The sequence below is a fragment of the Oryzias latipes genome, chromosome 21, assembly GCF_053564925.1.
Source record: "Oryzias latipes strain Hd-rR chromosome 21, Olatipes_Hd-rR_3.1".
NCBI classification, from domain to species: Eukaryota; Metazoa; Chordata; class Actinopteri; order Beloniformes; family Adrianichthyidae; genus Oryzias; species Oryzias latipes.
Genome location: NC_136257.1, coordinates 25,603,588 through 25,615,860, shown reverse-complemented (window position 1 = coordinate 25,615,860; position 12,273 = coordinate 25,603,588). Strand labels below are relative to the sequence as shown.

Below are 12,273 nucleotides of genomic sequence, written 5' to 3'. Positions count from 1 at the left end.
ACCACCAGCAGTGAGTTTTTACATCGCAACAGTCATGATGACTACATCAGAGGACAGAGGGCCTCTGGATTTGCTGCACTAAGGCCTAAGCAGTTTAAGGCTAATCTCAAGAAGGCCCATTGATTGGCGTCACTGGTAAAGCAGCATGTGCAGCTGTCATTATTTATTACTGTGGGAGATTATGGTCCAAGGAAGGAGCATGCACCTGCGCAGCAGCAAAAACACAAAAAACCTGCCTGCTCTTGGAAAACCTCCCACAGTTTGGTCTTCCTTACTGAAGTCTCTCTGATCACAGGAGTGTGGATGGCACGCTGCAGGGTGCAGCTGGTTCCCTGATGTTGGTAAAACTCTGTGTGATGTCAGGAGCTGTATTAAGTCTGCATCATGCCCGATTTAGGGTTAAGCAGCAGAAAATACGGAGCAGCAAGTCTTCCAGCTCCAAGATGTCCAACTCCAGACCTTTAGGGTCAGTGTCCTGTTGGTTTTTCTCCAGATCGTCCTGCCCTACCTGCTGCTGATTATCCTGGATCAGGTGTGCTTGGCCAATGCAAAGCTACAGGTGCAAGGGTTAGTTCAAAAGCAAGAACGACAGCTCTCTGAGATCAAGCCTATCTACATTTATAAAATATATTTTTTTTTTGTCCAGCTTTTCTAAAACTACGTCCACAGACCCTGATCCTGATGCATTCACTTGTAGACAAATGGATCCATGCATGCGTTAGTTTTGCTTATCGGAGCTCAAAACTGTACGGCTAGATTGCTCCAATACTGCTCGTCATCAAATGCTCTCCCGCTCGTCATCAGCGGGAGAGCATGTAAACACAAACGAGGGGTGGGCTTTCTTTGCGCCAACAGTCCCGCCCACAACTCCTAATGAACTCCTGCTGCTTTGCAGAGACTAACCTAGAGACCGACATAGGTTTCTTGATTTTGGCTAAACACTGCATGTTTTTTGTCGTAATAGATGTTTCTTTAAGCCTCTGAGCTCAGCCACTGGAAAGTTTAGTGATTGCTTAATCAACTGTTGCTTTCCCAATATTTCAAAACTCAAACGTCATCATCTCAGTGATGACCCATAATACTGGTTCCTTATTTTGTTTTATTTTTAACGTTTCCTTTGATTTCTGGATTTTTATTTTTTTTTACATTTTGGTTTCTGGACATTTTTTTAAATTTCCAAAATATTCCAAGATGTGTTTGTATATTTTGTGTTGCTTTTTTAGTCATTGTGATCTTTGTTTTTGCATTTGTTGACAGGATTTGCTAAAAAAAACTTACATGAACAGATCTAATAGAATTAGAAATATATTGTCCAAATTAGAACCAGAACCAGAACCTTACTACAGGAAACACCGGATTTCCGCTTCTTCCTCTTTAAAATTCCCCAGCTTTCGGCTGTTGCCTTCTTTGCAATGGAATGACTTTAAACTATTAATGAGTTTGGAATTAATTTCGGCGCGCCAACAGCTGCAGATTAACTGTGTTCTTAACGAGGCTTAAAGGTACAATGTTTTAATGACATTGTGCACTAAATCCTTGATGTTTTTTTTCCTGCTTTCTCTTGATCTCTTCAACCAAAGCGATGCGTAAAAGTAAGAATGGCAGTGATTATGCAGATCAGTGTCTCTGCTGCCAGGTTTGAACACTCGCTCTGAAGGATTTAATGCACTGAAAATCACAATATTTCAACAAAAACCTGTGTCATCTGTGTAGTATCCAATGACTTATTGATATTATTGTTTTGGTGGAGCAGACATGGCTCATCTGGCGGGTTTCCACCAAAACTACTGATTGCTAAATCAATAGGTGGTGATCCTGCTGAGGTTATCTCAAAATAATTTGATTTTGTTTTTCTCTTTGGTTTTCCTAAGTGGCCTGTGCAGGTTTGGTCTTTCAGAAATGTCAGTTACAAACCAGATGAAGCAATGCAGAGATGTGCATAACATTTGAAATAGGATATGAAAAAGCAAACAAGCATCTTTGTTGATTCATGTGAGATTCTCACATCCGCCCTGAAGGGCAAGATTGATCTGGCAAGCTCCAAATGTATGTTATTTCACAAGCAAGCTAATCAGACATCATATTGTCTATACATCCTTCAGTTTTAGAAGAACTTGCTCAATAGTTTTGTAATACAGCCCCTCAAAGAACTGGTGGGATTTTGGATGTTTTTTCAACTGATTTATTGAAAATAAATGAAATGATAGAAACACCATGACGTTTTTGAGCTGATTTACAAAAAATATGTATTATTAAAAAATATGTCCTTCCTGTTGAAGCATTCAGTTGACTATCATTTCACAATTTTTCCATTTTTGCTTATTTTTCAATAATAATATTTAGTTATATGTTAACACAAATATTGCAATAAACATTTGGGAAATGTATTAATGTTTGAGTTTCAACATTAGTTGTTGTTTTTTTTTTTTTTCTGCAACTATCAGGCTGTATTTGTCTGGTTTTGTCTGGCTGCTGCAGGTCTGTCTGACTCAATAAATGCAGATTTGGATAAAAGATGGTGCTGCCCACTCAAAACACACACCTGAAAAAGAAACGTGTAAATAAAAACATGAGCATATACATTTATAAATAGGTATGAAAGTCAAATATGCTAAATACATTTTAGAAAGGATACAAATCAATCATATTCAGTTATATGTTGATTAAAACATACTTTATGGCTGGTGCAGCTGATTTTGCAGTATCTGATGTTCTCAAATAAGTCGTGCAGCGTCATAGAAGTGCTTCTTAGACTTCTTTCTTTTTTTTTTTGAGACTCCCAGCCTGACCTCGTCTCTCCCTTTTCCACTTTGTTAGTTTCTCAATTAACCTATTGATTGAGACCTCGTTTTGTCTCAGTACATTGATGGTTGATAATGACCTTGAACAAACACAGAACAATAAAGCTGGTGAAGTGACACATGGTGGATCTCTGTAGAGTTTTTAGTTTTTGCTTTTCACTGTAGAAATTGTACCAATTATATTTGTCCTTAATCTGCTTGATAGAAGACCCAAATGGTTGCATCTAAGTGAGACAGAATGGCTTGTTTTTAGTAAACGCATCCTAAAAGCCAAAAACAGAATTTACTTTTTCCCCCCAAGTAAAATTAGTTCTATTTAGGGTTTACCAAAAACAAGTCATAATATGTTGATAGAATGTCATTGTTATGTTTCATACCAATTAATTAAGGTACTGCGATTCATGTTTTTTTTAAACCTACTAAAATGTAAATCTTTGTATTTGATATTTGCCTTCCTTTTTTTTTATCATACAATATAAATGTGTCATGAGGGGGTGTCAACTTTTTAAGACATTTTGTCCCCTGATATTTGATTCCTGTTTTTTCCATCTTGAGTGACTGGAAATGGTGAAAATCCAAAAATAACCAAAACAAAACACGATAATCCAGAATTGAAGGGGGGAAAAATGACAGCCCTGGAGAAAGAAGGAATTTACTAATTGTAGTCATTCACGCTGCTTTACCCTCCCACCTGCTTTAGTTATTTGAATGGCGCTTGGCAGTGATATGAGGCGTGGTGGAATTGGTGTTGCATCAGTTAAAGCACCGCAGTTCTTTTAATTTGTCCAGCATGTTTGCGTTTTGGGGGTAAATCTATGCGGATGCAGCTTGGTTTTCATCCCTGTTGCTCTTTTACCTTCCTCCTCCAAAGATTTACACCCACAACTGTTGGATCCATTCTCTGATTTATGGTTCTCTGACTAACAGTGGGAGGCCTTTGCGCAAATGAACACAGCTCGGCGCCTTTACATATTCAGCAGCACAACAGGACACTTAATTATTCTTTATTCAAAATCAATGTTTCCTGCAGCCACAGCTCCTAGGAGGCCAGGCAAGCTAAGAAACGGGGAGGAAGAGGAGGAGGCGGAGAATTTGAAGGCTCCATAACCAGGGGACAGTATTTTCATGGTTGTCCTCTCAAGCCTTGAGGCAGCCCTTCTGTGACAGAATGCCTCTGACAGCTGTGGCAGCACAATCAACACTTTTTTTCTTCAGTATTTTTTCAGTTAAAGGAATTTAGAGGCTATAACTACAAAGGTGTAGAAAGCAGGAGCAGTTTGTGCTGAAATCATGCAAACTATCCTTGCATGTTCCCTCACCTGACCGCTTCTTTTATCCGAAACGAAACCCGTAGTCTCAGAGTGTGCGCCCTTGGCTGTGAACTGCCACACATCTGTATTTAAGTCCAGACGATTACCTGTGGCTTTACCTTCGTCCTTTTGTCTCTGTCATCTTCCCGCTGCTGCCGATTCATCCTGGAAACCTCTGCAGCACATGACCTGAATCTCGATTAGCTTTAGCTGCCACTGACCCCACTGTCCTATGTTTCCCTGCAGAGAACTGCCTGCACACCACGGGCAAACACACTGTATGTAGAGGTGGGGCATGCGTTTAAAACTGCAGCGTTATGACGAACATCTGGATTAGGAAAGTATCAAAAGCAGCTCAGTGTACTCAGGAATATTCAAGTGCATCCAAGCTACTGGGGTTTTCCTCAAGCTTAAGGTTTATTTCAACCATATTGTTTTCACGATTCTTTTTTTCATAATGCGCCTTTGAGCAAAAATTAGACTCCCGCTGCATAATCAAGAACGCACTAAAGTGTGCACATACCTAGTACGTGGTAAAAATTATTTTTTTTACATTGTGAATGACCTGTGAATGACCCCCCTTAATAATTTTTTTTTTTTTAAATGAAATCACAGCGGGAGATAAAATCAGTGGGCCAAAAATCTCAAAGGCTCAAAAAGGTTTTTTTAAATCTACTAACAAAATCAAAACACGTGTTTTGGGATACCCAGTTAAGAAATTATAATGGGATGGCCATGTTCTGGCCAAGTGTGAAATTTGGCAATTTTCACACTTTTTGCCGAATATTGTGGGGAAATAATAGTTTGGGCAAAATTTCACACACATGCTGCCAGCTTAAGTCTGCAACCACAGCCAGAGTTTTGTTGACCTTTGATGTCGGGAAAAGGGCCTCCATTTTGAATTTTCTCCCCCAAAAAATTACCTTTCGGACCAGCTACAAATTTAAACTCGTTTTTTATTCATTTTGATCTGCCACCTTCTAATTCCTCAAACATCGTTGGGAAGCTACTTGGGAAAGAGATGTTAGTTTTAATGTTTGTAGATTTTGAACAGTGTTAGGGTTGTGAGCTCACAAAAGGAGAGTTCTCCTGTTGCTCTGACATATTCTACCGTGATATTGTGAAATTATAACAGATCAATCTTTGGCTCAGACTGATCAAAACTATTGGACATTTGATATGAACATATCAGGAATGTGGGAATGATGAACATAAAACCTCTGTTACCAAGGACATCAAAAAGTGTACTGTTGCTGATCCAGTGACATGGACCTGTTCGTCACCCCCAGACAATCTAAACATAAAATGGTTGCTATAGAGATGAAACAGAAAAGCTGGATTTAGGAAAAAAAATGTTTTTCATACATTTGTCATATATATTTCAGACCAGGGTGGCAGGGGGAGAGGGAGGGGCATGTAGCTCAGCCAGTGAGAGCGGGTCCAAAGGGGGTGGCGAAGGGTAGCGCCTGGGGGCTATACGTAGAATTCTGCTTGTCACTTTAATTTTTTACTTTTTCTGCCGCAAAATTCCTAGATAAGATTTCTGTCCCTTGTCCTTTTTCTCTTTGGTAATGACACAATTCTGTATGACCAAATCAAATCTGAACACCCCCTGCCAGGATGGGACGGCTTCATTATCCTTCAATGTGCAAGTGAAGCGGTGGGTGCCACCACAACCGCCTGGGTGCAGATGCAAAAGAAAAAAAACCCAAATGTAACCAGGAGAGGCTTCTTTTGTGGTGACTTTTCTCTAAATGCCAGTGTCAGCCCCTCTGCTGTAACTGTGATTCAGCCAGCTATCATTCCCTTGTTATCTGGAGCCTGAGGGTCCAGAGAGCCTGGCAGTCTGTTTGCCATACATGGCACTCAACCCCAACCCCCCATACCCCAGCAGTAAAGTGAGCCCTGCCTGGGACTGCTTGTTGTAAATGAAGTGGGGCGTACCAACAACCCCTGCAGGGGAGCAATAGTGACAGCTAATTTACAGCTGACCTTTACAAAGATTTACGTTGTTTTTTTTTGTTGTTTTTTGTCTTTTTAGGACCCTATGCACAATAGGTGGGGGTCAGGGGGTTATTTGTCTATCATAAAGCTTAAACCCCAGCAGACATGTACGCAGACATAGCTGTCATCTTTAGTCAGCCTTCTCCTGTCTGCATGTGGAGGTCACCGTGGCGACCCCGGCGCTCGTAGACGTGGAAGCGCTGGTAGAGCCCGTGTTTTAAGCCTAACTGGGGCAGACAGGCTTTTCCTGCACACCTGACCTGTGACTGCTGATTCAGGATGTGTCATCTCACTCTGGAATGAACTGGCCCTATGAAAACGAGCTGTGGGCGCGTCAGAAGGAGCTCGTAAAAATGGTGAACACTGACATTTTCTTGGCCTTGCAGAGGATGATAGAAATGTCAGCTGGGGAGCACCACGTTTCCTCGAGTGTAACCTTTCTGCAGAGGCTGCATCACATGAGCAGCTGAGATTCTCTGTGAGACTCTGTGATAGGTTCCCTTAGTTTGCCTACTTTAGCAAGGATTCAATTGATTAATAAATTATAGGGCTAGGTGTCACCGTCAAAACACGGACTCTGTTTGATTTTGATTCAAAATGTTACCATTTAACGTGATTTGATCTAAAAATTTAAATTTTCCATTTAAAACGTATTTTCAACAAGTCAAACAAAATGTTTAAAAACAGAAAAGAAGTGGTTTATTTAAAAAAAAGGGAAATTGTTTCATTGACAATGAACTGCAAGAAGTGTCTTAGCTAAAAAAAATGTAAATAAAGTACTCAAAAAAAGATTAATTTCTTTGATGAATAAATATTGCCTTTAAGGGGTTAATTATATTTTGGTTATATTTTATTACTGCCCATGCCTAACCATTTTTTCCATGGATGGATGGATAGATGGATAGGAAATGATAGCAAATTAATTTAGTTTCACCATGTGCACATATGGACCAAATTAATAATTAAATAAGCTTTTATTTTGAAATTTTCTTGATTATGTGATGAAAAGGGAAAGTGCCAGTTTAGGAAAGCATCTGTTATGTTTAATAAACAAATTTAACAACGTGGTTTACATGCTAAAGGGTCTAAATTATCACCCACAAGTAAATCTTACAAGAGTGAAAGCATGGAGTGACTGAGTGTACGGCTAAAAAAACAAATACAATACTCTGGTGTTGGACGATCCTGATGGCATGTTGTACAGAAAGAGAAACATGATTTTGTCAACATTCGTTCTTCTCTAATCTGTGCAGCACCTGAAAAGCAACTGTCATAACTTACACATAAACATAACACAAACTATTGTCAAGGCTTTAATCTTTCTGTCTAAAATGAGTAATTTGGAAAATCTCTTTTTGGGCACAATATTTTAATAAAAGTCCCTATGATGCTATTTTTTTTTACAGTATATTAGAAATGAACTGCTTCAAAATAAGTATTCTTAGTCTAAAAATGTCAACAGCACCTTCTTACCATGCTTTTCCTCTTGTAAAGACTGGTTTCGGTGCAGCAAAAAGCCAGCAGTGAATTTGTGCATGCGTTTAATCGTGACTCCAGAATGAAGCTGACTTTTAAGGTCCAGGACGGTGACAGCTGTCTCTCTTTACTGCCTCCGCACTGATGCTTTGCTTGTTGTGTCACCACTGTGCCAAAGCTGCATTTAATCAAGCGCCGGCCTGCTTCGTTCATCCATGCATCACTCATCTCTGCCTGGCTTGTGATCATCTTCCTTCTCAGGCTTTGTTTGTCTCTCTGGAGTTGATGCATACCCTATTCTTGTAGAGAAAACGTGAATTTGGTGTAGAAATGCGGATTTGCTTGCTGGTTTGACACTCATTAAGGAATCGAATTGTGTTTGAGAAGGTTTTTTTCCCACTCCAGCCTTCTTGTGGTTTCCATCAGCAGCTCTGTAGCCACATGGAAAGAGCTGATCCCCAGCTGTGGGTTCCCCTCTGCAGTGAAGCAAAACAACTTAAAGTGAGGCAAAAAGCTACTGGTAGGGAAAGACGGGCAGGGTGGAGTGGTGGGCTGGCTTGTTTCGGGAAGATTTGGAATTTGTTTGGGGGGGGGGGGTGAAATCCTTTTCTCTAAGCTGGTGTTTTCCTTCAGGGCTGATGGGAACCCGTGCAGTGTCTCATCCCGTGAAACGTTGAACCAATTTAAGGGCGGGCAAACCCAAGGAGGCATTACAAGCAGCTTCCTTACTTGTCCTTTTGCAGAACGTGAAGGACAAGCTGCTTCCATGAAGCAGACACAGCTGAGCTGACGGGAGCGCCGACTGCAAACACTCGTTCTGTGATTGTATTATGCTGTGCAGTGGAGCACAGCAGTCACGAGGAAGCAGTCAGGCAGGATTTTTTTTATTTTTTTTCTGTGCCTGATGGAGTTCTGTCTATCTTAGGTAGTCTTTTCTTGGAAATCTCCGACATTAATCTGACCTCTCTGAAAATGTTCACTGTTTCAAAGCATTTTCTAGTCGTTTGTCACATAGGTGGGCAGTGAAGTCATCCCTGAAAATAGTTCTGTGTTCTGCGAGTGAGACAGAGGTGGTCAGGCTGACTCTTCACCCCTTTCTGACACTGTAAACCTCACAGCCCGCAGATCAAAAACGAGGTCCAGCCCCTCCAGCTACAGCAGCAGAAATGGGAGCCTGTTAGTGGCTTTGAACTCCTGGCTGGAAGACTGGCAGTGGAATTTCAGAGAACGCGATCATTTATTTGGGCCTCATTTTCCTGCATGGGGCTTGACAGGTCTACAAAGCGGGGCTGTTTTGAGCCTGACTGCCTTTTGTGTCAAAGCACATTGGGTTTTCCTGTACTTTTTTTTTTTGGTTGTAGATAAGCATAGAAAATACCAGAGAGGCATTTCAGTGGAATGCCGGGACTGATTTGGAACGGTTCACAATTGCACTGAGCTTTAATGGTGTGGTTTTTTTTCCCTTTCTTCTGTTCACAGCAAAAAGCTTCGGGGAAGGTCCTGTTTGACCTGGTGTGCTCCCACATGAACCTCATCGAGGGGGACTACTTCGGCTTGGAGTATCAGAACCATCAAAAGATGATAGTGTGTAATTTTGAGTAACATGAATCCTCTTTTAGCCTATCCTAACTGTGGAACCTGCAACCTAACACATGTTTTATTTGTTCTTGACAGGTTTGGTTAGACCACATCAAACCTATTTACAAGCAACTCAGACGTAAGTGTTTCTAAATGTATCTTTTTTTTTTTTTAAGTGCAACGGAACTTTAAAGGCCCATTTTGACGAAAACTGTCTTTTTGGTGCTCTTGGGAGGGGTCAGAAGAAAATTGAGCTCAAAATTACATTCCTGAGCATTTTTTACTCAAAATGTTGTGAATCAGGAGCAGACATAAAAATTCAATTTGAAAAAGAGCTTATTTGTGACGTCAAAATAAGTTAGGCAGGCCAAAATGTTCCCTGCTCCAAGCTTGGAGTAACTGGGAGGGGAAGGGGGAAGGGGTATCTACACACCAACAGTCCTGCTCACAACTAACAAATGAAGTCCTGCCGCTCTGCAGAAACTATGTTCTACAAAATGATATACAGGTTTTTTTGGGCTAAAAAACGACATAATATTTTTTTAAAAACCACCGGGAACAACTTTAAAATGGATCAAAAGATGATCAGAGTGGATCTTCGTCAAAGGTGAATTCTGATTCTGTCTCTGAGCTGTATTCGTGCCTGTAGCCCTTAAAAAGAGGGCTAGAAATTAATTTCTCAAGCAAACTTGCAAACATACCAAAAGCTATCTAATTTTTTTCCTATAAAACATGATAATAATTTTAAAAAACATAGCTGTTAAACCCTTTTTTCTAGATGTGCAAGTTTTTTTTATCATTTCAAACCGCCTCTGTTTGGGAGATTCTATATAAATAAAGCTGCATGAGCTGGTTAAAGGCATTTGGCAAAGAAATACAATTCTATAAGGGAGATGCTGTTGAATATAAAGGGTTAAGAAGCACTGAACTTGAAAAAAGCTAAATGCAAAGTTCAAAATACGTCTTTTGTGATCACTTTATCTAATTCTGTAAACACAGGACCGAAACATGCAATCCTGAAGTTCAGCGTGAAGTTTTTTCCTCCCGACCACGCCCAGCTGCTGGAGGAGCTGACGAGGTGAGATGCTCTCTAGATTATTGCATTTACATTCATCTGTGTGCAGTTTAAAGCAGTTGTGGAGAGAGAAATGAAGCATGTTTATCAGATAAGCTTCTCTCTACTCTAGAGCTTTTTTTAGGAAAGTAAATTATAATTTTATAGTAAGAAAACAAAACAACAAAGTAAATCCTGTTTACATCATACCAATACAAAATCGATTTTATTAGGTAGCATGAAAACTTTGTTCCAGCCACAAACAAAACTTTTCACACCGGAGTTTTATATTCAGCTTGATGTTTGTGGATTTTATGATGAATTACAAATAAACAGCCGCCACGTCTAGAAATCTGAATTCTGTTTGTTTACCTTGTGGTCAGGTACCTGTTCGCCCTGCAGATCAAGCAGGATCTCTGCTGCGGCCGTCTGACCTGCAACGAGAGCAGCGCAGCGCTGATGATCTCCCACATCATCCAGTGTAAGGCTCGCTCAGCCGGTTCCTCGTGGAGCTCCGGAGCTTCCACAGACTTGATAACTCTCCTTTTTAAAAATGCATGACTGCTTTCCTTCCCCAAGCAGAACTTATCATTAAACATTGTCATACAACACACTGTGCGCCGTTGTGAATTGATTAGCGTGGCGTTGCTATGGAAACCTTTCAGTCGGAGCCCTGTACATAATCTTCTTCCACTGCAACCATACATTGTTGTACTATTCCAAGAAAACGTTGCTTTTTTAATACCTATAATTTCAAAATTCTTAATGATTAGTAATGATCAAGGGGGAGTTATTGAAGTTGTCTTGATGGTTTTCTTTGTTTCCTCGTGTTTGGAGTTCATCTTTTTGTCCTCTCTCACCACCCTTAAGCGGAGATTGGAGACTTCGAGGAGAGCCAATGCCGCTCACATCTCCTCAACAACAACTACATCCCCGATCAGATGCCTCTGATCGACAAGATCATGGAGTTTCACTCCAAACACATGTGAGTGCAGGTTCAGCCTGAGCTGCAGATGCTTTCCCTGTAATAGAGACGACCTTTTTCTTAATCTGGTGAACAACGATTTAGGCCCAAAAAATTAATTTTCCAATCTTACTTGTACATCAAATAACAAGCTCCTGGATTAGCAATTTTTCAAAATGCAGACTGACAGTTTGCTTGGTAATATTGAACTTGCTGTTTTTGCTCAATGCTTTCCCTTAAATCTTTTTTTTAAATGTTGTTTGGAGTTGGAAACCCTCCAGATAGCCTCCCATCATCCATCATACTTCTCCTAATTAGTCCATGAGTTATTGGAGCCACAGCTTTGGCTGCACTTGTCCAACCTCTGAATTACAGCGTGTCATGGACTCTCAGCGGGGAACTGCTGTAGCATCAAAAGAGGTTGCTTAGATTTGACTGCTATCTGTGAGTCCAGTGTATAGCTGGGTGCCACGTTGAGTTAAATCTCTCATTAAGCACCACACACAGGAAGCGGGAAGGCTTAACCGCTGATGAGAATTAGGAAAGTTCGTTTACATCTACTGCCCCTCCACCGTCTCCTCCTGCTGCTTCCAGTTTAACACCGGGATCCATCTTTGACCTTAGAAATGAGCTGCTTGATAACAAAAAATTATTTTTTTGAGATTAATTGATTGCTGAAGGGTGCATGAAATTCCAAAACTGTTAATGTCTAATTAGGACTCTTTTGATCTACTCTTTTATGCTCCTTTTTGAAACATTTGAACAGATTTTAGTGGTAAAAATGGCATTAATCGACATGGAATAATAAATGTTTTTTCTTCAAATTGATTATGTATTTGTTTTTTCTTCAAATTGATTATGTATTTGTTTTTGTAGAGGTCAAACACCAGCAGAATCAGATTATCAGATGTTAGAAGTGGCTCGTAAGCTGGACATGTATGGGATTCGGCTCCACCCTGCCAAGGATCGGGACCGCACGAAGTTAAGTTTGGCTGTGGCCCACACGGGTGTCCTGGTCTTCCAGGTTAGTCACGCTGCAAACAGACTAATGTGATGCTCTGGTCAGCTGTCTGTAAAGTCATGCCA

At 40.5% G+C, this 12,273-nt stretch overlaps 1 protein-coding gene across 5 annotated transcripts in view; it reads left to right on the top strand.

Annotated features, from left to right (window-relative positions):
- The window catches only part of LOC101165518 (FERM, ARHGEF and pleckstrin domain-containing protein 1), a 56,117-nt gene that overhangs the window by 21,254 nt on the left and 22,590 nt on the right, over window positions 1–12,273 (top strand). For all 5 annotated transcript variants that reach the window (XM_078939746.1, XM_023950626.2, XM_078939748.1 and 2 more), the window contains 6 exons: window positions 9,071–9,175; window positions 9,266–9,308; window positions 10,169–10,247; window positions 10,607–10,704; window positions 11,094–11,208; window positions 12,064–12,211. In XM_078939746.1, coding sequence (XP_078795872.1) covers window positions 9,071–9,175; window positions 9,266–9,308; window positions 10,169–10,247; window positions 10,607–10,704; window positions 11,094–11,208; window positions 12,064–12,211 — 588 coding nt within the window. The remainder of the gene's footprint in view (window positions 1–9,070; window positions 9,176–9,265; window positions 9,309–10,168; window positions 10,248–10,606; window positions 10,705–11,093; window positions 11,209–12,063; window positions 12,212–12,273) is intronic.